The following is a 27,467-nucleotide window of genomic DNA, read 5'->3' as shown; positions in this document are numbered from 1 at the left end:
CCCAGTTTGAAACACTGAAAAGCTAAATATGTACCTTCAGAAGCTGAGAGTGTGTTTGTTTTGTGGGAATCAAAGGTTCAAGTTCAAAAGGCCAAGCTGGCTTTGATTGAAGGGAAAAAGCACTTCTGGAGCTTTGGATGACATAGTGCTTTTATCCAAACATCTCTAGGGGCAATCTGGGAATGTGTGAAAAACAAAAGCCTAACCTGTGAAAGGAACATCCTTGAGGACGATGTAGGTTGGGGGACGTGAACAGATGAGCTACAACTAGCATTGCGTGAAAGTTAACAATTGAGGAAATTATAAAACAGCAAATTTCTTCCCCTTATTGAAACTATTCAATGATAATCAACCTTTAATGTCATATACAGTAGTTGTGTATGTACAGGTACATACACAAAACTAGTTATCTGCTTTTAACCCATCCCTGAGGAGCAGTAGGCAGCCATAGTGTAGTGCCCAGGGAGCATTAGGGTTAAGGAAGTTGTTCAACATCCCACAGTGTCCACCCAGATTGGATTCAAACCTGTGACCCTCTGATTACAAGTCCACTTCCTTAACCATTAGGCCAAATTTCTGGACAGGAGGAGTCTGAGAGAAAAAGTCAGCCTTCGGTATCTCAGTTTGTGCAGTAATTAAGCCAAGCTCTTTTATTTAGACAACAGATAAATGAAAATAATCCTCTCAAACAATCACAGTTTGAGTGTCTTTTGGGACATCAAATGTCACCTCTCTGGCAGGGAAGGAGCTAGAGCTGGTGGAAGAGGTTTAGCATTACTGAATATAGCAAGAGCTATGGATATTGCCATCCTTGGGGATTTCAAACTAAATGTTTAAGCAAAAGGCTGTTCCATCAATAAACTTGGCAACAGGACAGCCTAGGCCTCAGCAGAAAATCACCCACACTATACAGTAGAGATGGGGAACTGCTAATATCCACTGAGGAACCAGTGCAGAGAGGGGTCATCCAATCTCTGAGGCAGAAATTTGATGGTTAACGCGCCTCTGCAACATTGAGGGGAAAAAGGGAGCAGTACCTTTGCAGTGGTGAATTGAAGGGGGACCAGAGGACGTGTTCCAATTGTAAGGGAACACACCCCACAGCCTCCCTAGTAAGGTCTACTCCAACATGCTGGAGAGGAGAGTCTGGTCAATAGTGGAACCTTGGATTGGGGAGTAGCAATGTAGTTATTTTCCTGTTTGTGGAACTGTGGAGCAGCTCTTCACCCTTGTACGGGTGCTGGAGGAGCCTTGAAAGTTTTCCTAACCAGTCCACATGTGTTTAGTGGATTATGAAAAGGCTTACGACCATAAAGGGGTTTGAGTTCTGGGGTCAGAAAATTTAATCTCTGCTGTTTGCAGAGGATGTTGTCTTATTGGCTCCATTAAAAAACGATCTCCGTCTCTTCATGAGACGATTTTAATCTGAGTGTGAAGGATCCACACCTCCAATTCTGAGGCCATGATTCTCAGTCTGAAAAGGGTGGATTGACAACTCCAGGTCAAGGGTGAGATCTTTCTCCAAATAGAACAGTTCAAGTATCTCAGTAACTTGCTTACAAATGAGGGTGGGATGGATCAGGAGACTGACTGGCGAATCGGAGTGGTGTCTGCAGTTATTTGGATTCTTAATTCGGCTCAGCCCTAGAGATAGTGTGAACAGTCCAGTCCTCCAGGAGAGACTCAGAGTAAAGCTGTTGCTTCTTCATCTCAAGAGGAGCCAGCTGAGGTAATTGAGGCATCTAGCAAGTATGCCTTCTGGAGACCTCTTTGGGGAGGTTTATGAGACATGTACAGCTTGGAGGAGACCCTGAGGACGGCCTAGGACATGTTGGCTGGCCTAGAAAACTCTTGTGATCCCATGGAAAAGCTGTTAGAAGCGGCTGGGGAGAGGACCATCTGTGTTTCTTTGCTTATGATCTTACCCCGCTACTTGGACCTGGATAAGCAGCAAATAACAAAATGAAACATAACAGTAACAGTTTGCACGACAGCCTGTGAGCGGCGTTACAGTAAGTGACCATGTGCAACCCTTCATATGGTCACGGACTTCAGGGATTTTCTCATTTCAGCTGTTTATTTTCAGCTTCATGTTGACTCAGCTGCTTTTACGGACACAGCAGGTAGGTCTGCTTAACTGGAGAAGCATACATAACTTTATTTCATTTGTAGGTCGCCGACAAGGAATCTGCAGTGACAGTCTAGGACCAAAGATCTGTGAGTGCAGGCGAGTGGTCAGCGAACCCGTGCGCAAGAAACTTTATGCTCCTCCTCATTTTGGACCATTTCTGATGGATAGAAAGGAAAACTACACACAAGCTTAAGTTCTGGAGATGCTTCGAACCAATCATTTACCCCTTTATTCACATCTTTGAGGATGAAGTCTGATATATTCCACCCACTCGCAGGTGCCGTGATAATCAGAGCTAATTATTGTTATTCCCCTTAGCTGTCAGCGTAATGTGATGGCTGATCGACATGTCAGGAGTAAATTAGGTCCTTATAAGCTGCTGAAAGAACTCAAATAAGTAGAGACAGCCTGAGGGAAGAAGACAGTGGAATTTAATTTTTTTTGTCTTTTTCTATATGCTTGAGTTTTGCCTATGGCCTAAAAAAGAGACTGTGGATGTTCACTTCTAAGGGTAAATTTTGTTAATAAATCAGAATCAGAGTCAGAATCAGAAATGTTTTAATGGCCATGTACAGTTTTAAGGACAGTACAAGGAATTTGTCTTGGTAGTTGGTGCACAAAACAAAAAAAAAAAACAAAGAACAACCCAGCAACAATAATAATAATAATGATAAATATAAAGGATGAGGGATAAATAAAGGATAGATAGAGAAATGTTTCTATGTTTGCTCTGCAATGTCCACACGCAACACTAGGAGGCCAGAAGATAAATGAATGGGTGAGTAAATGCCTTTATTAATGCGCTGCTATAGAAACGTGTAAACATCATGTGGGATATTTTCTGAAGCGAGCCGTGCACATGCAGCACAGAGTGCGTCAGAGTAAACTCCTGCACACACACAGTTTATTTAAGGAGAGGATGTTTGGGTTGGTGAGTCTTAATGTTTTAGAAGCCTAACAGAGGGCTGTACATTCCCTGCCTTCCACATGGACTCATATTAGGAAGCTTGTTTACACGTGTACACGAGCGTTTCAAGCCAACTACAATGCAGTACACGAACGTTGTGCGCACGCTGTTCGTCTTCCAGTGTTTGACAAAGGATCCGTCCACTTGGTCACACCAGCGTGTCTCACTCCTCTATGCTGAAACCATCACAGGCCCCTGTTTGGATAACAGCGTCGGAGCAACAAGCTGCAGAGAGACACATTACTAATCAAGCCTCGGGAAACTTTGACATCACTCAACGGCAGCGGCGGCGGCTCATTCACAGCTTTTTATTCACTGTGGAGTTTACCTGCAGGATAATTCTATTCCTGCTGCCTTAAAGAAGTTTCTGCATTCAGAGCAGCTCAACTTCTTCATCAACACTATTTACTGTTGGCCTCATACGACAGGAGGCCTGAGAGGACACACTCCTGCTTTAATGTGATTCACTTCACACGCTCAGCGGGTTTGACGAGGGGTGCATTATGGATAACTGGCTTTAATTCTTCCCGGTGTTATGTCACCAAAGTGAGGCCTGTTCGATGTTTCTCGTTGTTTGTGTATGGTATGGAGGGAGGTTTGCTGAGTCATAACACTGTCTGACCCAAGGGACACAGAGATGAACACATCTCCTTCACTATGAGGAGACAGCCTGATAGCACTTAGAGGATCACCACAGATATCCATCAAAACCTGCTTATCCTGTTCAGAGTCAGCATAGGGCTGACATACACACACACACACACACACACACGCACAAACACCCTACAGCCCGACTGAATTGGGATTTTTTAGGGCCAATGCTGATACCGATAATGGAGGTTTTAAAAAGATGATAACTGATATATTGGTCAATATATGAATTAAGAACAATGATATACTCAGAATTATTACTGTATATGAACACAAATTATTTTAATACCTAGAGAAATAGTAAAATACAATAAGGAACTTAAATTAGTAACACTGTCAACATAAGGACTGTAAAAGCCACTGATAAATAAGAAAAGACAAACTTGTGCAAACTGTATTTCCGGCAGAATCGGCGCCAGGAGGTTTTAAAGTGGTCACTACAGACACAAGCATCAGCAGACTCTGCACCTCCCGACCACAGACGCAGGTTTAAAATCCACTTTTCAAGGCGTTAAGATGACAAATCAATATAATGTAAAAAAAATAATAAATTCAAATATAATCAATCTCAAAGAGTAAACGGAATAAAAAGTACCACAGAACCATATTAGAGCCCGACCAATTTATCAGCTGGGCTATTGACCGTGATCGATGTCAATTAATCGGTCCTAAAATTGGCAGGATAAGCCCAGCAATGCATGGGCTATATTATATACATAATTTTCTACATTATCAATATACTATATATTGATCAATGTAGTGCTCTGCATTCATTTTCAAGTAGGGCACACGTTTTGTTTAGAAATCCGAACTTTATATTAGACTGTTGGAAATAGTTACCATGAAATTATCAGGAAATATAAATAACGTGTACGTGTTACTGTTTGATCATTTTGGCCTTAGACTGTGTGTCGCCACACTAATTTCAGCTCTATCATATGTCTGCAGCAACTATTTTATTCATGTTTTCTTGACATTTTATATATATATATATATATATATATATATATATATATATATATACATAAAGATTTGATAGAAGATTTTGGTATCCACATGGACCTTATGTGAAAAAGATTTTTAAAAAAATGAGGGTATATTAATCATAACTCAGAGATGAGCAACTTTTATCACAGTGGGGGCCACAAAAATGTGATCGTCTGATTGAGGGCCACATTACTAACATTTATGTTAAAATAATGACTAATCTGAGCGTTTGTCATTTTGTGTTTTGTTTTTTATGTAATTTAGATTGTTTTTTGAGTAGCTTAATTTTGTGTGATTTTGGAGCCATTTTTTGTTGGTATTTCACTAAATCTAGATAGAACGTGTACCCGGGATACAACGGAAACTGCTCAGAGACACTTGACAGTGAGCTTCAAAATAAGAAATACTGCTACCGTTCATGTTCATGTCCATGTCATGTTTTTGGTCATTTTTATTACCGCAAATCAGGCACATTGCTGTACAGAGGTTTCATTTTTCTTTTCTTCTTTCTTTATTAATAAAACTGACAGAAAATATACAGTTGAATATTTCCCTCTGCACCTCTCTGGCCTGCAACTGGGGAAGGGAGAGTGCTGGTATTGATTAATAATTTGAACAACACACGCTCTCTGCTCTAAAGTGCAGTACAGCACAGACAGCGTTTCAAGGTAAACTGACGCAGTAATCAGTCTAAAAGTCATTTAAAAGCGTGTTTGTGTGAAGAGGTGCAGAAAACATCCCCCACACCTGCGTGATTGAGAAAACTATGAGGAACTGTGAGGCCGATACTTCAGCAAAGAAAGGAGCACCTGATGGGAGAGAGAAGAGCAGTTGAGATGAATGTAATTAACCCAACCCTGAAGAATCACTCCAGTCAGGTAATTACTCCTCTAATCATCAGGCAGGGAGAGGCGAGGAAGGTACATACTGCTTCATCAACAAGGAAGTACAAACTGCTTCCCAAAAATTGCAACTTCCAAAACTCAATGTTTAAAGCCAGGGTTGGCGACTTTCTCCAGATACACTTTTTAAGAAAGTGAAATTAAGATCTTATGTGCTCTGAAAAAGGAACGAAGAAAATCTGTCAACTGTAGCAGCTGTAAAGCTGTAATAACTTCGACCAACCCTGTGCGTCACCGCTGACAGATGGTCAAGTTTTTTAACATATATAATGGTAAAGTTTATTGTTTACTTACTGCTGAATGAGACATGAGACAATGAAGTTACTACACAATACAAGCGATGAGCTGAACTCCTCTTCTTCAGCAGCCGTGCGCATGCATGTGAGTGAGGCGGAGCACAGAGGGGAGGGGCGAGGGGGGTAAAGGCGGAGCCGTCGGGGAGGCTACATTCAAAATCATGTTCGCTTTTGAAGATCGCCTACCCTACCTTTAAACCAGCGCATTCAACGATTATTTTATCCTCGCCAAAATTTTTGGAAAGCAATGAAGCAACATCAGAAACCATCAGACCAGAGCAGATATAACAACATTATGTCGTGGCACCACAAAACAGCACCTTTTAGAACCAATTAAGGGCATTTGTTTTGTGTACTTCTTAGAGACAATTGTGATATAAAGCAGGTATAGTAACACCCATAGAAATAAACAGAGCGGACATGACCCCTGCAAGAAAAGCTCCACTTCAGCTGCCATTTTACTATGGCCTATAGCACACCACAGCCAGCATCTGTCTATTTAAATAATGAGGACAACTGTCAAATCCATCACAATAAAGAACCATTCTGTCAAATTTAGCAATATGCAAGACTATTCCTATGCTAGAATATTCCTAAATGTTACTCTTGATTCTTTAATGTGATTGATTTAATGGATAGATTCTTTTTTATATCCATAGCAACACCTTACATTGCATGTTGTCTATACCAGCATGCACACTTATCGGTCCTGGTTGGTGAATGTGATTTTGTGTAATTATTTATTCATCATTATGGGTATTCGGCGCAGTTAATTAGCCCTGGAGTAGAAAGTGTATGTGTACTCTGCGTGTCCATTGGACACATTTTTCACTGCTGCTGTTAAATGGTACATCTGCACATCTGCAAACTCCAAGTGTGTGAAAATCACCAAACGAACCTGACAGGCAATTCATTAAAATTACAGATAAATAATATGAACTGATGAAACACTTCCAAGTATTTTATCCAGCAGAATGTCCACAAAATGATCAACAACCCAACATAAGAACTAAACACCTCACAACACCAACAGCCTGAGATATAGATCATCCCCCTCTGTGAGGAGGTCTTTCTCTGCCGTCAACCGTGTGTGTGAGGGGTTGTCCTGGTGTGTCAGTAATGACAATGTCCCCGCGTTACTCTCTGCCAATTAACCCGCTCATAATTACATGGACACATATGGAGCTGTCGATCAACGGCTCCTCCACCCACCAGAGGAGAGACACAGAGACAGTGACAGAAAAACACACTCAACTACCGCTCAAAACCATCGCAACCACTGTATCACCATGATCAGCAACCACACTGTAGCACTGAACAACTGCCAGGAATGTATGCTAACTGAAGAACAATATGATTAAATATTGTTGTTGTGTTAGCTCGTGGCTGTGACCAAGTACAAATTCTTATTTGAACAAGCTTGACTCACACACTGCTCAAACCTTAGTTATTCCCATGTCTGATCTTAAATAGAGCATAAATGACATATGACCAGTTGAATCTTAAACATTTATACTTCCGGCCTGATTGAGTAGCAGCAGCGTAAAAAAAAAAAGTGACATAAATCCACATTAGCCACTTATCCAGTGGCGATAATTAATCCCTCCTTTCACCCCTTGTAAATAAATGCATGCAAGCCTCACTTAACAGGCTGCCTGATTTCCCTTGGGGAACTTCACCCCAACAAAACAAATGAAAGTTTCATCGTGAAGCGGACAACATTGATGTCAACAAAGCTTTCGGCTTCTGTTTATAGAGAACAGTGAGCATCCGTCAGGGCGCCACTCGCACGAGAACGACAAGGAGCTGACAGAAGGCAGACGGGGAGAAGCAATGTTTAATGCTTGCTACGCACTACGAGAAGCGAGAATGATACTCACATTCTGGAGTTCTGGAGGTAGAACAAACTTAGAATGTAACAGAGAGAGAATGCAGGTGAGAGCAGCTGACTCAAGCTGTATTTCCATTACCCTTGAAACTATGCAAAATCGAAATAGCGCAATAAAAACTGATAATGGAAACACCTGAATTTAAAAAAAAAAACACTCAAATATCGCGAAAAGGTTTTTACCCTTTCATGCGGAGGAATTTCAGACGTTTTGATATTGAAATGTGTCGCAAAAGCGCCATGGAAACACTTTTTCCGCAAAAACATGTCACAGAACGTGACGTATATGGTCACATGACGTGTCATACTTGGTCACATCTCCGAGAAAACGTGGCACGTGGTAAACAGATGAGGAGACCAAGACATTTCTTAGCATTATACTTAAAAGTTATTACTGTCACATTAGACGTGAAACAACAAATGAATACAGAGTCTCGCAAGATGAGATTTCACAGGAGTTACGTGGCTCCTTCCCAAAACAACCTTCAATGGATATACACCGCAATTATATTTTGTCAACATTTAGAAATATCGCTTTTATTTTGCAAGACTCTGTAATTGAAACCCAGCTACTGACTGAGCTTCAAGTAAAATGAGACGATAACTAAATGATTGGTGTATCAGTTCATCTGGTGATGGTTAAAACCAGTAATGCCTCATGACAGATGCAAGGCTTTATTCCTGCCACTTTAGGGTACATTCGCACATACCTCTGTGGTCCGCACCATGCTTAATTTCCTAGTCTGGTCTATTTGCGGTTTTGTGAAAGCATACACAAAGTCTGGTGTAAAACAAACAAGTGAAGTCTGGTCCTCTGTAAAGTGTAGGTCTCGATTCACCTCAAGCGAAGTAAGGTGCAGTTTTTATGATGTGAGAAAGCAAACCAGGACTAAATATAGGACATTACGTTGAAACACAATTGTGATGGAGCAACCCTGTTAGTGACTGGGCAGCAGCACACAGCAATCACACAAACTATCGTTGCGGCAATGAGCATGCACACACATGAGCACACACACACACGTCACAAACATTTCCACACTCATTGTGATTATGGGTTATTTTGAATTATCATTATTACGTTTACGGTGAGTTTTCTCAGAGGATTTCCTTTGGAAAATGCATTTTTCTGTGTTGTTTTAGTCTTTAGGCGGAAGTATTCTGTCCAATAGGCGACCGACCGTTTTGACCGCGTGCCATTGTTTAGAAAGTTTAGTGCACTTGGCAAAGAGTAGTGTGTGAAACCAGACCAGACCAATTTAAAATGCAGCAATGTTGCAGATTCACCGCCTGAACCGCACCGAGTCCACTGGACTATATATGTGATTGGACCCTTAATCTCAACCAAATGTTCATGGTAATACAATAAAACATCCCTTAGGTGACAGACATATGTTCGCTTTTATGTATTTTTCCTTCTATTTTTAATACGTCTGCCATTATAATCAGTGATGCTGTCAGGAACCAGTCACATGATGACATGATCACCAGTTGAACTGTAACATTTGGAAATGTAACTCGTATACAACACATTTGAATCACATACAGGAAAAGAAAGAGAAGACACATTTGAATTAGGGATGGGCAACTATTATTATTGTTGATAGATTCACAAACGCGATATACAATAAGTATACTTTAATTAAAGTTTTATACATGAGGCTGACATTACGCTGTCATTAGCATGAATAGGGAACCATGAAGGCCATCATTAAGTGTCGTTCACAAAATTGTGACACCTTTGGAGCTATGTTGGCATTTTTTGGGTTAGGTGGGGGGATCGAGTGGGGTTAGGTAGGGTTAGGGTTAGGTTTGTGGTTATTTTCTTTCAATGCAACCTCCTGAATGGTTCTGGACCATTCTGTTTGGTATGGGTTCAGGGTTAGGGTAAAAAACGACACTTAATGACAGCCTTCATGACACCTTATTCATGCTAATGACAGGTGTCATGTCATAATAATGACAGTGTAATGTCAGCCTTTATGAATAAAACGTCATGTAAAGTGTTACCCAATAAGACAATATTGTTCATATTGATGTTAGCTTCATTTTCTAGCTTGTTTTGCACTAAAATCCTAGTTTTCAAAGTCTCTCATACAAACTCATCCCTCGGACCAAACTGCCCCACCCTCATTCACAGCATCACACAGACAACATGGAGAGACACAAAGATGGCAAACCAGTTCTTCTTAATGGTCTGAGCACCTGTAATCTCTCTCAGCATCTCCAACAGCACCATAAGGAACAACAGGAAGAGAGTGTTCAACTACTGCTGCAACCTACACCGTGAAGTCTGTCCAGGCTCCTGCCCTGCAACAAGCCATGTTACACAACTCACTCACATGTGCTGTCCTTTATGATACTTTCAAACCAAATGCGTCAAAACCGTGCCTCACGCCCGTAGATGGAGGCTTGTGCTCAGTGAATCAGACGCTTGTCACCAGCGTCAAAGATGCTTTGGACGCACGTCCAAACAAGTTGGGAAGAGAGCGCGTTGAGCCGGGCTTCTTTGTTGCCGGTTCATACAATGGATGATATTGTGGCGATCAATCAGTGTGTGCACTGTGATGTTAGAGGGCAACAGAGAAGTGTGGTTGAATTAAGAATAAAGTTTAGAGTTCCTTGCTGAAAACGCCGTCTCCAACTCCCGTTCATCGGCTCTACATTATCGAGAGAGTGCCATTTCTGGATTCACCAGAGCTGCGCTCAGACGTCAAACTGGGCCCGTTTCTCCTGGGCCCAGTTTGACGACCTGCTGACCCGCATCGGTGCTCACATCTCCTACCAGGACACCAATTACAGGCGCTCTGTTCCAAAAGAAGAGCGCCTGTTCATCTGTCTCCGGTTAGCGTTTTTTTTTTTCATTATTCTGAATACGTCATGGTTGGGGAAGGTTCCTGATTGGTCAACGTGCCGCGATATGCCCCAAAAGTTCAACAATCCCAACTCTAGCGTGGGCCGTGATGAGGCGCCAGGCGCAGGTCAAAAGCTTGAAATCTCAAAACGCGCCACAGAGGAGGCGCGGGATGCGCAGCGGGACCTCTCAACGCTACTAGAAGCGCGTCCACCATACATTGTGTATGTACACCTGACGCTTTTGATGCGTTTGGTGTGAACGCGCCATTAGAGAGATAGACTAAAGTGGAATCACATAACTAAAGCTGTGGTCTACCACATCCCCAAGGATTCCCTATCTTTTACTGTAAGAGCAAACTGGCTTTTGCATAAAAAATTACCTGATGACAAAGTTCTCCTGACACATTGAAAAAGTGTAACAAAGCAAGAAGACGTTCTACAATATGAGAACCAATCAGAAGAAAAAAATCATCCAGTTGATGCCAGAAAGTGTGAAACTGTTGATTTTTATTCACACAAATATTGAAACAGGATGTGTGCAACAGATGTGAATGAGAGAAAGAGGTAGCAGAGATGAGGTGATCCGAGGTGAAGGCCCACATCCCAGCAGGCAGTCTTACCTCTGGGACGTCTTCTTGTATTTGCGCCTGTCAGAGGAAACACACAGGGGAGAGGAGATGAGTCAGACTGGCAGAATCTCAGAAAAACATGTGGCAGAGCAGAAGTCCTCATCATAGGCCTTTTATTTGTCACATTCAGGAACGCTTGACCGACTCTGACTTCCACAGTCCAGGTTTAAGAGACCAGAAGGGTTGCATTCACTACAGAGGTGTGTAACACTACAATATGTGGACTACTGATTCAAAGGGAACAAGAGAAACCACGCACACTTCTATCAAATATCAAGACAGCCACTGAACAGGTTCTGTTGTTCAAAACTTTGTCTAACTGTAAATAAATTTGTGTAATCCAGTAGTCATGGTAAATAAGGCAATATTGCTGTGTAGTGAAATCTTTATCGTACTTTTACAGGCACATAAACCTCACCTAGCTATACAAAGTGTACATATGTAACCGATACCGGAGCAGAAAATAAGGCTCTTATTTGACATAATTTTTGTTGTTTTAATGTATTTATTTATTTCTAATAATGAAATAATTCACTGATTTACTATTTATTTTGTTTCTGGTATAAAACAAATATATACCTGAGTTCTCATTACTCCCACTACATGGAGGCAGAGGTACTACTTATCTTTGCAAGTTATCTTTTATTGTAAATGTATGTTAATAATTAACCAGTGTTTAAAATAGGTGAAAGGTGTTATTTTAACACCTGATCCACACAGCAACGTGTACAGAGAATGACCCACACATTCTTGGGCAGGTCATTTTCCAAGAGAACTGATTGGTCAGGAGGCGGTGCTTTTATACTCGCTCAGATCTTATTCTAGCCCTTAACCGGGTCCTGACAAGGTTAGCCATTCAACATAAGTTACCATGGTGATGTACCCCAATAAGAGGTTAACCAGCGTCATACTACAGCACAAATTAAAATGTTAGCATGATAAGAGAAAATCCAGCTTTGCAGTGCAAGCCCCAAAGTAGGTTTTTTTTTTTTTTAATGTAAATAAGATAATAAAAATATGGAAATGGCTTGACTTCAAATACAGTAAATATATTAAAAATATTATCAAAGAGCCTATATCATGCTAAATCAAGCTTTTAACCTTGTTACAATGTAAATTCCTTATAAAAAACACCACCAAAGCATTATTGGGCTTCCTTCCTGCATCTCAGAACAATCCTGACTAATCCTGTTTTCTGAGCTGCTGCTCTGCCCTCTTCTGAAAAACAAGCGGTCAGACTTTGTGACATCACAAAAGTCTGAACCGCTCCCTCCAGGAAGTGCCTGCTGCCGGCCGCGCCTCCACAGTGAACATACACGCCCACTCTCTCGAAGCTAAAGGCATGCAAGCTACATATACGAAATGTAATCTCTGCATTTAACCCCTCCATGAGGAGCAGTGGGCAGCAACGATGAAGAACCAAGGTAGCAGTTCCATTTTTAGTGTCCATTATATCGTCTCGTATCGTCTTTGACTTGATCTGACGTGCTTGTGACACAATGCGACGCAGCGGTTGGACAAAATAAATTATTATCACTTTAAATGCACTATTCCTGTAGTTAATAGAGATGAGGAAGATAAGAAAATGACTTAGAGCTTAACACTCCGGTGTTTGAAGCAGCTGATCTCCGCTGCTGCTGCTGTGATAAACACAGCCTGAAGTGCTGAGACGGACTCACAATCACAATAGCCGCTTAAATATCCATGTGTTTTACTGTAATGTGCAGTTTTTTGGCTAAAAACATCAGTGTGTGGATAGGAAAAAGAAAATTGCTTTGGTGATCACTGATCTGCCTCGCAAGAGTGAGGCAGTCACCGTGTACAGACGCGCCTACTCATGAATATGCAAAAGTAGGCTCCAAAACAGCTGGTTTTTAGAACTGCTCAGGAACTTAACTTTCGGAGGCTAAAACTCTGGAAAACAGGCGAGTTTGGGAAAATCAACCTCAAATACTATGATGTTGGGGTTCCTAGAAAAAATGAAGATGGGTGGAAAACAGCATGATATAGGACCTTTAAATAATCAAAAAAACTATTAAAAAACAAACTAAAAATAAATAAAAAATAGGACAAGAAATGGGTGATATGCATTAATGAATATAATACTTTCTAACTGCTACTTGTTAGAAAAGATTGGAGACCATTTTGGCCTTGAGTTTCAATGTGTTTGAATGGCTTAGAAGCAGGTTAGCCTGGTAGGAAAGGTTGGAATGGGAAATATACAAGTCGAGCATTAATTTTAACTTTGAATCCCTTGTTTTAACGCTTTTTATTAGTGTTGTTTGTTTGTGAATGTTTTGGATGTTTTTATATTCATAACTACATGCATCTGCTTTGTCTATTGATGGCACAGAAAAGGCTCAACACACACACGCACGCCCTCCACGCACGCACACACACTCCCATTATTGCACCACTTGAACAAATGCTCACTCTTACATTTGGCCTAAAACACACCTACACCTGTGTGAAGTGATGGCAGCACGACTCTAAAAGCTTCGTACCCCCACTCACACACACTTCCCTGCACACAAACACACACTTATGACACTCCAGGAGGAACAAATGGGAGCTGATCGAATGAGTGGATGAACCCACGACTGCAAGGCTGCGGCCGAGGATTAAAATTCCAGTCAGGCTGGACTCGTGGCACTTAGCTTGATTTGCTCCTCGCTCGTTTTCTGTATCAATCTTTGAGGGCTTGACGTAATAGTGCTAGCTCAGGGAAACCTTCTCCAACAAGGAGACATTATGAGCTATCGAGAAACTGGTAAAAAGCACGAGCAATCGATCACTAGGGGGGTTCCTAATTAAAACAGTACAATGTGCCTGTCTTTCTGTTTTAACAGCCTGGAATTCAGTGAAAGATTCTCCAGAGCTCAATGAGCAGCTGAAAGCATCTCGGTTTATCATGATGACTACCTCCAATGATTACGATTTACATTTATGGTGAACGAATGTCCCCGATCTATGATAACAAAAGCTGTGCAATCTGAACTTGATTAAACACAAATTGAGGTTTTTTTTATTAATATCAAGTGAGAAGGTACAAATGATAAAAGACTGGTGTATAATGGGGGAACGGTATTAATACTGAACCGTTTGGGTATGGTACAGGTGGGTACGGACCCATTATTAAAGATTACAGGCCTGTTTGCCAGTTGAATACAGGTTAAATTAAAGTGAGAGACTGAATATTCAAGAGTCAGACACAGTAGCTGCATCAAAATACTTTCCTGAATACATTGCAAGCATTTCCATGATTACAGTTTTTCTCAATTGCTAAGACACATTTCTTGAAACCTGCTCTCCTTTTCTCTAAACTGTGAACACAAAACACAATTTCCAAGCTATATTCACAAAACGTCAGACTCTTCTTGCAAAACCAAACTTTCACCTCAAAACAGTTCAATCTGTGCTCAAAACTGAACTGTGTTGTCAAATCATGCCCCAAGTCAATCAGAATTAAAAACACTACTGAACAGTCACTAAACACTACGTAGAAAAATAGAAAACACAATGCTCAGGACATGAAACTGGAGAAATAAATGTTTATTCACTGTAGGCTAAATGCATGTTGCAAAACAAAGAACCTGTGCATAGCACTTGTACAAAAAGACAAAACAGAAATCTTATGCATTTACACGTATCTTATGCAGTTGCCACTTGTGTACAGTAAGCCCATGTAAAAAAGTACAAAAATATGCATTACTCAGCCACAGCATCATGTCTCCGTACTGGGTCAGGCCACAGGACTTCATCCACATCACAGGCCACATTTTGTCTGGCCAGGCAACGGGGGAAAAAACCCCTGGCATGCCGTATCCAGGCTTGCCAGATTGACGTTTTTCAATCTAGAGGTCCAGTGGGGTTTTACGGATGGGCGGGACTTACCAGCTCTATAGTATGTCATACAGTAATTGCTGTCAACGTTTACATACTGTACTATAATGTAAAAAAAAAAAAGGTAATTACCTGTTCTCGTCTCTAAATCTTCGGATTATGGTGGACACAGTGAATCTACTGATGTTTGGTTGTACCCTTTGTCCAGCCTCCCTCATGCTCATACCATGGACAAGAACATGGTCAATCACAGTAGCTCTGATTTCATCAGATATTACTGTTCTTTGTCTTCGCTGACCACCTCGCCCTCCTCTCACACGAACTCTTCCTCTCAGATTTCTATCCATTGTAGGGCCTCACAAACCAGTGCTCTTCCCTTACATCAATAGCCACAAGTGTGATCAGTTTTGAGTTGTTGTGTTCAAGTGGTGACACCAGTGCTTTAATTGTGTTTGACTTTTGTCACCTGTGCTCACCATTATGCAGCACGGGTGCATCACAATGAAAATGTGTTGGCAAGTTGTGTCTAAACAGGTGAAAAGTGTTTATGGTTTTGCCAAAAGAGTGATTGTTTCAATCAGTGGGTTCAGGCAACTGAGCATTTGGTTCAGACAATAGGGTTTAGTGTTTTAGCAATTGAGAAAAACTGTAAAGGTGCAGTCTGCAACTCTTATAAAAGTGACTTTTTGTCATATTTGCTAAAGTTGTCACTGTGTAAGGACAGCTTTACATGAAACTAGTAGTTTGTGTGAAAAAACAAAAAAAACAGGCTCATTGACTCCTCCCTGCTGCTCTTGCAGCCTTTGGCAGATTGCCAGAATGCACTGCGACCGAGCAAAAAGAACCAATCAGAGCCTGGATTGTGTTTGATGGGCTGTCTGACAGCTGTTGCTCACAGACCCCGACCCTTTTCCAGAGCTCGAGCACCATCTTTTTTACAGTGTATGGTCTGGAGGAGTAGAAGATGGAACAGGTGACTTTTCTGCTTGAAAGGTAATTACTGCTGCTTGATTTACATTATGTTTGATTTGTAATTGTTACACTAGAACTCTGTAGTGCATGTGTTGTTCATGTGTGCGCAGCAGCCTCCGTGTGGGCTGCTGTAAGTGACACTGTGTTGCTGCTGCTGAGGTGTGTGCACATTGAGAGAGAGAAGCGCTGCAGTAATATGCTTTTGACAGAGCATGTTATATTACTGTGATGTTGCTGTCTGGCTCACGTTAGCTTGGTAGCTCCTCTGAGGGAGGGACTTTGGAAAGTTTGGAGGCAGGGCAAGAGAGCAGCGGGGAGGGATGGATCTGAGAGTTGCGGATTGTACCTTTAAAGGGGACATATCATGCTAAATCCACTTTTTTAGCCCTTAAATGCATTTTGTTGTATATTTAGAGTGCTTAGAAGTACAGAAAAAATCTAATTAGTCTCTTCAAGTGCTCCGTAGATATCTTTATATTCTGTTTTGCTCATATTTTTCAATCTGTTTCGATTTTTCTATTCTCTATTACGTTTTTTGAACTATTACATCACAGTATTTGCAGCGGAACTGCCAAATTAGTACATCGACTCCAGGTCCAACACTTCGAGCAATCCGCCATTTTTATTTCTCGCTTTTATTTTGTAGTCCAAGCTCAAGGATGCCGAAGTTACGAGAGGATAAGTCAAAATGTTCAGTTGCTGGATGTAGTAACCCACACGCTTCATTACACCGTCTCCCAGCATCAGAACCTTTTCGAAGTGCCTGGTTGAGTTTTATTTTTCACAGAAATTTACCCACATCTGTGGGTAAGGTCATTTTTGTGTGCGCGAAGCACATCAAGGATGACCGCTTCGCCAGTATAAAGAAGGATTTGCCGAAAGACTTTGTCTGATTGAGGGTTCAATTTCTTCTATCTTTGGAGACAACGAACAGAGCACTTCGGTAAGCTGTAAATAACGCTAAAAAGTGTGATAAGACGTCCCTGTCATTGTTTTGTTAGCATTAGCAGTTGCACCGTCTTCAGACTTCATATGTTAGCGCTGTGTGCTCGTTTTAGATCCTTGATGATATGGCCTACGTGATTTAATTTAAGTCTAAAGTTTTCATTAGTCATTTCTTTTTGCCGTTTTTGAGTTTGAAAAGACTGTATTAAAATGCATTTCGTGACGTTAGCTTGGCGCTAGCGTTAGCTCGGTGCTTGTGTTAGCTCACTTGTTAGGGTTCTGCAGGTTCATCATCTTCATTTTCATCTCGCTCCGCTGGGTCCGACTCTGGCTCGAACATGTAAGGCTGGATGGACAAGTCTTCTGTTGTTGACATTGTGTAAATAACCTCTGAATAAAAAGTTTATGCGCCGCTACATAGCCGTATCTCTTCTATCAAACTAAAAAAAATGGCCGAGCAGGGTGGAGTTGAACCGAGTGTCACCTGAAGAGGGGGCGGGGTATGGAGTGTCTCATTTGCATTTAAAGAGACCGCACCAAAACGAGGTGCTCTCAGAAGCACATCAGAAAAGGGGTAGAAAAGGGGCCTGTGGAGCTATAATAATGAGGAATTCAGACCCAAGCATTGCAGTTCCGCTTTATATAGACTACAATTGTATGATTTATATGTAAAAAGGAAGGATTTAAAACCATGATATGTCCCCTTTAATATATCTGCAAACAGCTTTTTATGATTTACAAAATTAACTTCAGCCTACAGGAAACTATTAGTTGTCTTAAGCTATCTTTAGCTTATAATATTTAGTGGAATCATATTTTAAATAGAACTAGAAGAAAAAAAAAAAATTCCAGTGAAAGTGCAATTGAGAAATCTGAACACTTGGACCAAAACCTACATTTTTAATATAGAATAATTGTATTGTAATTTACAGTATTTAGACTGAGCTCCCTCAGAGAGAGCGTCAGAACAATCCTGGCACAGGATTTGCTGGAGGTTTATTCATGATTCTCCAGCATGTGGAAACCAAATTATGAATGAACTCAAAACAGCTAGGAGAATTGAGCCGCTCCATTGTTATCTATTTTAAGACATTATGAACTGATATTAGTATTAATAGGATATTAAATGTGACTGTAAACAGTTCGTAATGGGAAGAAGAAGCTATGATAAACACAATCTGATGATCTTTATGAAACAAAAGTCCCGATTCTCTCACATTTGTATCCCTCGCTCCTCTTCCTGATTGATTTATGTCCATCTGCGTCTCGAGCACACATCTCTCTTTCTAATTAGCAGGCTCTAATGCAGTGTCCTCAGCATAATGAGGACATGGGTTGAAGGAGGAGTGAGCACATCCAAGGATTTGTAGTAATTACAGAGAGCGCCGATCTACCCTTTCCAAAAAAATGTCACATTAAACTCCATCCTTGGGCACTTTTACCAACATGGCTGGCTTTGTTTGTTTCATAAAAACAATAATCTACGTCTTTGCACCAAACCTTGGCTAAATCAGGGCAGTTACGAGCTGCTCCGATGTTGAACATGACATCCGTAAAGTGGAAATCTATATAACTGAAAATGTATTTAGTGTAATACTATTCAACATAATATGTGAAATTATTTATTTTAACAACAAAAGCAAAAAATAAATAAAAATATGTAGTAGTAATAGACGAATACATCAGCCGATTTTTGCGTTTTTTACGTGTATCGGCATCGGCCGATGCGGCCGCCCCCTATGTCACCTATTTTTAATATTTGTTAAATATTTTTTACTTGCTGTCGTTCTACCTCACTTTTGGTAATTTCAATAAATGTTCCTTTTTTAAAAATTGAGACTCGTACCATTAGTTATCATCTTTGTGTAATTTTTATGATGAAAATTGAGGGAGCAAAAATAGTATCTGCTCCAAATATCGCCTCAAGAAAATCAACAGTCCGCACCAGTCATTGGCTAAAGCTGATGGAAAAAAAAATTGGTATCAGCATCAGCCCTGAAAAATCGTTATCGGTCTAGCCCTAATATTTAGTACTTTTTTTAACGTTTTATATCTTATGCTGGGGTTACACAGAGCAGGATTTCATATTCATGACAGAGTACCTCATATTTCAAATGAAGGTATAAAAAATGGAACGGGTCAGTTCCAACTTTCCAGGCTCTGTGATGCGCTGTGACACTCAGTCATTGATCTGTGGGTGCGATCAGTGGGTCATCCCAATATGGTATATAAGTGTGGCAAATGTTGAATGGGTAACGAATGGAGTAACTGGATGTGTGGAGGGCACCTGCTGCTCAGGTCCAGGACTTTGACGTGTTCTTCACAGCTGTGGCATCTTGAAATGGATGCTTTCAATTTCTGTTGTGTGCCAAAACGGATTAGCACGGCTAGATGTGAATGTTTGCGCGCTGCTACGCACTCCACGAGTTGATCACATTTGTAGCGTTCGAATGCTATGCACCATTACTAACCCTGTCCAGTTAAGTCAAGCTTCGTTGCAAGTGTCACACGTGTCACGATTAACGCAGATTTGACATTCGTAACTTGTCAAAGCTCTTTGTAACCCCAGCACTGAACACAATCCATGCAGAGCAGCCACGTTCAGCGGATGTGAAGCAGTTGATTACAGTTCCATGTTTACATTAGGTCCCACCTGATTTTTAAATTTTATTTTTTATTTAGGCTTTTTTTAGTGCACTTCTGTAAATTTCCTTTAATATTTAACTATTTATTTCTATGGAAAACACAAGGATGTGTGTTGAAGCTACTTTGGACATTTATGAAGCTGTTATTGTTAGCACTTGTTGTAGGGCTCTGCAATATATCGAGAATATATATATATATATATATATATATATATATACACATTATATATAGCTTCTTTTGTATTGAAATACTTGTTTTTTGGAGTCGCTGCTTTTGCTAGGTCTCAAAACAGCATGAAAAGCACAGTTAGATGGATTAATGAGTGCATTCTAACCCAGACCTTCCCCTAAACAAGCCACCCTACAGAACACACTCACACATGCTGTGTAAGTGTTTGTAATAAATGTGCCTGTGGTGGCATTTTGCATCAGCAAATGTAACCCAGAATTGTCTTTCTGGCCAGACTTTATTTGAAATACAATTTTGAGATTTATATTGTGTAATATACTATAAAATACTGTGTTCAGAAAAAATATTGAGATATGAGTTTTGGTTCATATATTTCTGTGTATCATTCATTTTTCATTGTGTAACAAAAACATGAAAAACAAAAAAAAGACACTCATTATTTGATATTTGTTTTCAAAACCAAAATGAAAAAACGTTGTTTTTCAAATTCAAGCTCTTATCGTTTGGTACAGAAAACCAACACCTTTATCCGTTTTCTCTATTACCGATTGGCCAAGTATGTGACCTGGAAATGAAGCGTTACCCGTGTCACTTACCTGTCAGTTACCTGTCCGAAAATACAAGCCGGACTGGAGGAATATACAGAGTTAGTGGCAAAGCTTTTTGCAGACGGCAAAACACATTCCGAGATATCTTTAGCTCTGCAACACTTAGGAGACTCTAAATCCTCCGAAATGTCCGTGAGGAGGTTCTGTGTCCAACACCAACTAAAGCAAAAAGGACACGTTTTGGATGCAAAGTTGGAAGCAGCGATCTGCCGCACTGCTGTTAGCATAGCCGTTAGCGTCGGATGAGAGTACACTTCCGGGTCACGTACTTTGGCCAATCGGTAATGGAGAAAACGGATAGAGGTGTTTGTTTTTCGTTTTTTGTTTTCTGTACCGAAGCAAAAGAGCTTGAATTTGAAAAACAATGCGTTTTCCGTTTTTTTATTTTGGTTTTGGAAACAAATATCAAATAATGAGTGTTTTTTTTTTTTTGTTTTTGTTACATAATGAAAAAAGAATGAACAAATGATTCATAACGCCCAGCCCTAGCTTGTTGTGCATCAGAGCAGCCACAGTTTGCAGTCAGCTGCACATGGGGGAGGTGGTTAAAGAGTGGCATGTGGCCCCAGAGCCACAGGTTAGCGCCCTCTGTTCTTACATAGTGCATTGTTGCTCCCTGTGCTCATAAAACCTGATGGGTACAGATTTTGCAGCGACACCTGGGATGATTGGGGCACACACAGTGATGCAGCCATTGTGCAGCTGCCAAACAAATGTCCATGAATAATCATGCAGCACATACAGTAAATGTCACAGGCATTCGCAAACACACGATCAATCTATGTGTTTCCAGCTCCCACAGCTGTATGCAAACATACAACATGTGCAATGTGAAGCGTAAACATCTTGTGTATTCACTGAAGGACTCTTAGAGAGATGAAAGGTTGATTTGATCTCGGACACTCAGCAGGAGCTCTAAAAGCAGCAGAAAGGTTTCGACATCAGTCCATGGTTACTGAGGAGAGCGTATAGGACCGAGCGGCTCTCGAATGATCCGTGCGAACAACGACAATCAAGGAAATGTGTTTCAGTTTAAGATATATAGATTACAGTGGAATTATTATCATTTTTCTAATAAAATAAATTAATTAATGTATTAACAAATCTATGAATCTATAAATAAAATAACTATAAATCAATTACATATGATATAAATGATTAACAAAAATGTATAAATGTATACATACCATAAAATACATTTAATTAAATGTAATATAAATACAAACCTATTAATCTAAGACACAAAATATTATTCATTCATGTATAAATAATTCTAATAAATTGTGAATTTAAGATAAATTAAATATAAATCAAACTGTGTTGTAAATAATCACAGTAATATCAAGTTTTATCATTTGTGAAAATTACTCTTTGAAGAGCAACTGAACCCCAAAATCTATTTTTTTTCTGCTGAATACATGTATTTGGGTGTGACGTAGTGATGTTGATTGATCCTAGTCCAACTCTTGACATTTTAGTCAATGTATTTTATTGTGGCGTATTTTGTTGTAGACATGTAAAAATGGCTGCCCTTTATAGGCTGAAACCCAGTTCTTCTGTTTGAACTTTGCTATAGGCTGAGAATGTGGTGGTGATGTTTTGGTGTCTTCTCCCATCAAGAACCAGCACTTTTGGCTCCGCCCCTCCTATTAAAACAACCGTAGTCGGAGGGACTTCCTTCTACCTCAGCAGAAACCAAGTGAACAGCTCAATACTTTGATGTTTGTGGCTCTGTGTTTCTATAAAGTGCTGATTCAGGTCTTTGTTGAATGATTGCCGCTGTCAGAGAGTGACTGGGTGTGTCTTAACTGCTCCAGGAGCAACGCCCACAATTTTTAATTTTCAGCCTCGTGTACATCAGCAAAAAACCCTCAGGGTTTAGTTTCACTTTAACTGTTACTGAAAGTGAGTGAAAACAAAAGAAAAGCCTGAGGAAAAATATAAAGTTGGATTACCGCCAACTGTGTTCGATGGAGCTATGCTCGATAAATAAATACCTTTCAAAATAAAAACACAACATCTTTTGTAAACTATTTTTTTGCGGCCTAAATATGAACTCTGGTACAAAACAACCAAAATTTACCAAAGCTAAATACTTCAGTTTACATCTAAGAGCCTGTGTGCAAGAATTAATTACTTAATTAATTAATTTAATCCACTGTAGAGTTACACAGAGGAAAGCTTACAATTTCATAAAAGAGAAATGACACATCCCCGTCCATATATACTGTGCATGCGTGCGTGTGTGTGCGTGCGTCAGAAAAGGTCAGGCAGGTGTTGATTAGTAGCTGGACGTGATGAAGTCACATTACAGTACCGTTGGATGAAAGAAAGTAGCTGAGTGGGCCTCATTAGAAGGGAAGACTTATACAAGCTGGACAATATCTTAGTTAAAAATTGTTAAAATCACTCATTTCTATGATATCCTCCCCATTGTGATTAATTTACACTGTGTAGCGACACCTATTTCGTGCAATAGGAGGTGATGGAAAATCATTATTGTTTGAGTTTCTGCTGTTTTTAATTTTATCACTTTTCAGTAAGATCATGAATTATATTCCTTGACAACTATGCATGTTAATTGTACCAATATAGTCATGAAATCACTTATTAATATTTCTAGTCCCTCGAGAGGATTGTGATTCTGCAACCAAAAAAAATTTAAAATCCCTTTAAGAAAACCTTACAGTATTTGATATTTTTACCAGTTGTTTAGACTATAAAAGCAATGAGTTTCTGCAGAAAGTCTTACCTTATCACGGCAGTCAATGACTTTTTTTTGTTCCTTATTTATTTGTATACTTTTTCTGTCATTTTGAGATTTAGGCAAGGCAAGTGCATTTCACACACAAGGCTACTCATTGTGCTTCACATGATCAAAAGGTGCAACGAAAAACATTCAACAGCTTAAAATCAATAAGAACAATAAAATCGGCAGCAAAAAAAACATTTAAAATCATCAGTAAAAATTTTAAATTTAGGATCCTTTTATAAATTTTTGTTTCGGCCGCACAAAATGAAGTTGAGGGCTACATGAGCCACCAGTTGCCTATTTCTGTTCTACACCATTCAGAAATATAAATACTGTATTCAATACAGTATATGATAAAGGAATAAATAGGCAGATTTTTTTCACTTCCTCCTGAGAATTGCAATCTTGCAACCAGAAATGTTCTAATTTCCCAATTTTGTTTGGCCGTATTGTTTATATGTAGAGTCAAGGACAGACGTGCAGTGGACAGATGCTCTACAATCTTCCACCTAGTGGCAGAAGGTAAAACTACCAAAACAGGAAAGCTTAATCAAAACAAAAGATGCAAATTTAATGCTTATTTCTACCATATAATATGTATACCCGGAATGCTTGGTTTTCCAAACTATAATGAAAAAACATAATGAAATGTGTGCGCTGTTCGTAAAGGCTATTTTTCTGCATATTTTTAAGCAAAAAACAATTTTTTTTTTTCTTTTAAATGAAGCATTTTCTTTTCTGCTAAAGAAAAAAAATGCTTATTTTACACCAGAAGAAGTAGACTAATGAAGAGTAAATAAATCCCCTGAAGCAGCAGGTTTTCAAATACTGTTTGATGTTTAGAGAGAGAGGGTGACGAGAATACTATATTATTAGAGACTGAGTTTTGCTCAACAGAACCAGTGTCAGATAAAACCAACCACACTCTCTTCTAAGTAATGATATGGAGATTTAAAGAAATAACAAAGTTAAAATGCACACCTATCCTCACACACACACACACTTGTTGAAGAATAAAGACATACTCACAGTCCACGGAGCCGGAGCCAGATCTTCTCTATCTGCTCGGGCTGGAGATACTTCAGCGCCGTGCTTTCAAACTCCTCGATCTCTTTGGTGGGGGACTCCATGTCTGGGAGAGTTGAAGATGCTCCGACGATGGATGAGAAGTGAGTCGGCAGGAAAAGTTTAATCCTCTGTGAAGTGTCAGCAGCAGAGGAAGGAGATGCTTTGTTGGAGCGCAGGTCCTCAGCCACAGTCTCACCCTGTCATCCTTTCACCTCGCAGCCCACAGCCTCACCACTGTTTCAGTGTGTGTGTGTGTGACAAGTATGTGAAACTCAATAAAGCTGAATGCAACGCAGCGCTCCAACATCTGTGAGTCGTAAAACTAGTCCCAAAGTGCGTCTCTCTCTCTCTCTCTCTTTACTTCTGTCCTGCGTGAGCGCTGAGCTCCAGGAGCCGTGCCATGCTCTCCCAGCAACAACGGGATGCAGACGCAGGGCAGCACAATCCAGGATTAACGTAGGCTGCCGAGCTCTCCACACAAGAGAGGAGGAGGAGGGAGGAGGAGGGAGGAGCGACAGCACCAGTGAAGAGAGGGAGGAGGAGGCGGGCTGATAAATGCTCTTCTGCTTCATCCACTGGAACAGGGAGGAAGGGGACGAGTGGGATCGATTATTAAACATCGGACCACAACTGTAAGGGAAAGTGGTCGAGGATTGCACTTACTTATTTGTGCATTTACATGCTTTACATCAGACATGGGTAACATATGGTCCCTGGTCTAAGAATTGTAACTACACAAAATGACTCATGCAAAACAAAATCAAAAATACACAAAATGCCAGTAAAATACCCAATACGTAAACAAAAATAAACACAACACAGCAGAATACACAAATAGACTCCGAAAACACACAAAACAACAAGACATGTATACAATTTTTTTATAAAATACACTAATTGACTTTAAAAACACAGAAAAAGGACAACGAAAATGCACAAAATCACAACAAGTCACACAAAAGAACAGAACAATGCACAAGTTGACTCTTAAAAACACACTTCTTTCCAGTATTAATGCTCAGATCATTAAATGCTGCATGAATGTTTATAAAGTGACTTTTGGGTCAGACATTCACATTATTGTGGCCCCCGTCGTGACAAAAGCTGCCCATGTCTCTCATCAGTTTCGCATAAAACAATGTAACCTTGTGTGCAAGTCCGTTACCTGCACATGGCACTTTAGGACACTTTAGGACACTTACGCATGCACTTTAGGAACTATAATGTTTGTGATGATGTCTTTGTGTCCAACTTATTTCCCTTTGCACCATATTTGCATCTCCGTCTGATCCTGCTAGTAATGCTGTGTACTTGTTAATGTGCATTGTGGCTTTTTTTTTTTTTTAGAAATAAGTTGATCTGCAAGTGTTGTGGACCCCAAAAACATGCACACAAAAGCCGTCCCGAGGATGAAAACCACTTGATAGCACACATATTAAAAGCCGAGCTGACTCTGAGGGGGATTAAAAAGCATGCAGGCCGCACACACCGACACTGATTTGACAGAGATTACTTTGATCCACTCTGCACAGCCTTGTGTTCAATCCCTCCAAATGCGAGCTTTGTAACATAGAAAATATAATTGTGGCTTTCTGCAGCCCACGTGCCACGTCACGGAAAATGCCACGGTCAAACTGGGCATTGTGGGATGAGGAAATGTCTTTTCCGCTTCATTTGGTGGGATAATGTGGTCGTTAGCAAGTTACGTTCAAGGCTACCGTGGTCTAATGATCCCCATAGCAATCACAGCGCAATTATTCCTGTATTATATGTATGTGTGTATGATGAACCAGCAGACTTCACTGAGCTCCTGCTTTAAATCCAACACTGTGTCCAACTGGTGACCATAATGGCACTGAATCCCAGAGCTACATGTATAGTTGTTGTGGCGGTTTTGAATGGAATGAGACGGAGTCCATTTGTAGGGTTTACTGGTCAGATGCGGACACTGGGTTTATTTGGTCAAAGGGTTTTTTGAGGCAAAGCGGTCTGGGATTCAGAGGTTTCCATGTGTGTTTCCCAATTAATCTGTAGTTGCTCTGTGCTCTCAGCGTTTTGTATGCTGACGATAGTGCTAAGCATAACAATGACAGAGTCTCTGAGAAAAGACCTTGGCAAATGTTATCAGTATACGATGGTATCTGGCCTGCTTCAGGCAGTGTGACCAGGATCAGAAAAGATTCTGTAATCACATATCAATAGTATAGGTCTTCGTGTATAAGCGTCAACCAAAGTTGGTCATCAAATATTTCCTGTACACATGTAAAAGCACCAAAGTATGCATCACAAGGACAAGGCAATGAGTACAAAGTGCTGAGTCCAATTCTTTCTGTATAATCACACATTGTAACTCTCTGAAAACTGATGAATGTAACAGAAATACACAGATACATTTAGGCCTTGTCCACACGTAGCCGGGTATTTTTATAAACAAATATCCACCCCCCTCTATTTAAAAAAAATTTAAAAGTACGTAAACACATTAACCTTTAAAAAAAAAATTACATCCACACAAAACCCCATAAATGTGCTATTGAGCGTGGTTATAAGCATGCCAGACCTGGAGTTGGCAAAAAGTTAGAACCATTCTATCCAATCAGAGCAAGCTTCCCAGCTATACTGTACAGGGTGCATCTCATAGTGACCTGTTCCTATAGGAAGGGTTATGTGATGTAAAATAGCGATTGCAACGACTCCTTTGTTCCTCAAGAAGAATTGGTAGTTGGACTCCGAACAACAAGCAACCTTGTAAAAGCGCCTGTACAAATGTTAGCACAGTATCAATGCCGCCCATTGCCCGACATAAACAAGGGCGCAAATATGACATTTAGGGATGTAACGATTAATCGTAAGGCAGTTAAAAATCGATTCATAGGTATCCCGGTTGATATCGATTTTCTGAAAATTGAATCGCAGTACTTTTTTTAACCAGCAGAGTTTTTTAACCACAAGTGTAGGCGGCGGGCGGAGTCTGCTAATACTTTCTTTCTGGCCGCCTTCTACTCTTAAATATGTTAATAAATGATTCCTTACCCCTTTAGCACCGAAAGAATATCTGTAATATTACTTGAATATCTGTAAAAGTCACGTTTTTCTATTAGCTCTGTCTGCTAGCATAGCTTCTCTTCTTCACTGCA

General features: G+C 40.2%; 1 protein-coding gene across 7 annotated transcripts in view; it reads right to left on the bottom strand.

The window, feature by feature from the left end:
* The window catches only part of pde1cb (phosphodiesterase 1C, calmodulin-dependent b), a 140,463-nt gene that overhangs the window by 56,098 nt on the left and 56,898 nt on the right, over positions 1-27,467 (bottom strand). For 3 of the 7 annotated variants that reach the window (XM_028472734.1, XM_028472732.1, XM_028472735.1), the window contains exon 4: positions 11,299-11,325. The exons of 2 other annotated variants lie outside the window; for them this stretch is intronic. In XM_028472734.1, coding sequence (XP_028328535.1) covers positions 11,299-11,325 — 27 coding nt within the window. Of the gene's footprint in view, positions 1-11,298; positions 11,326-24,291; positions 24,751-27,467 lie in introns of those variants that run through there. 2 more of the 7 variants (XM_028472737.1, XM_028472738.1) reach the window with 2 other exon arrangements.

The sequence above is a fragment of the Gouania willdenowi genome, chromosome 17, assembly GCF_900634775.1.
Source record: "Gouania willdenowi chromosome 17, fGouWil2.1, whole genome shotgun sequence".
Lineage (NCBI taxonomy): Eukaryota > Metazoa > Chordata > Actinopteri > Blenniiformes > Gobiesocidae > Gouania > Gouania willdenowi.
This window is presented reverse-complemented; position numbering and strand designations above follow the sequence as displayed.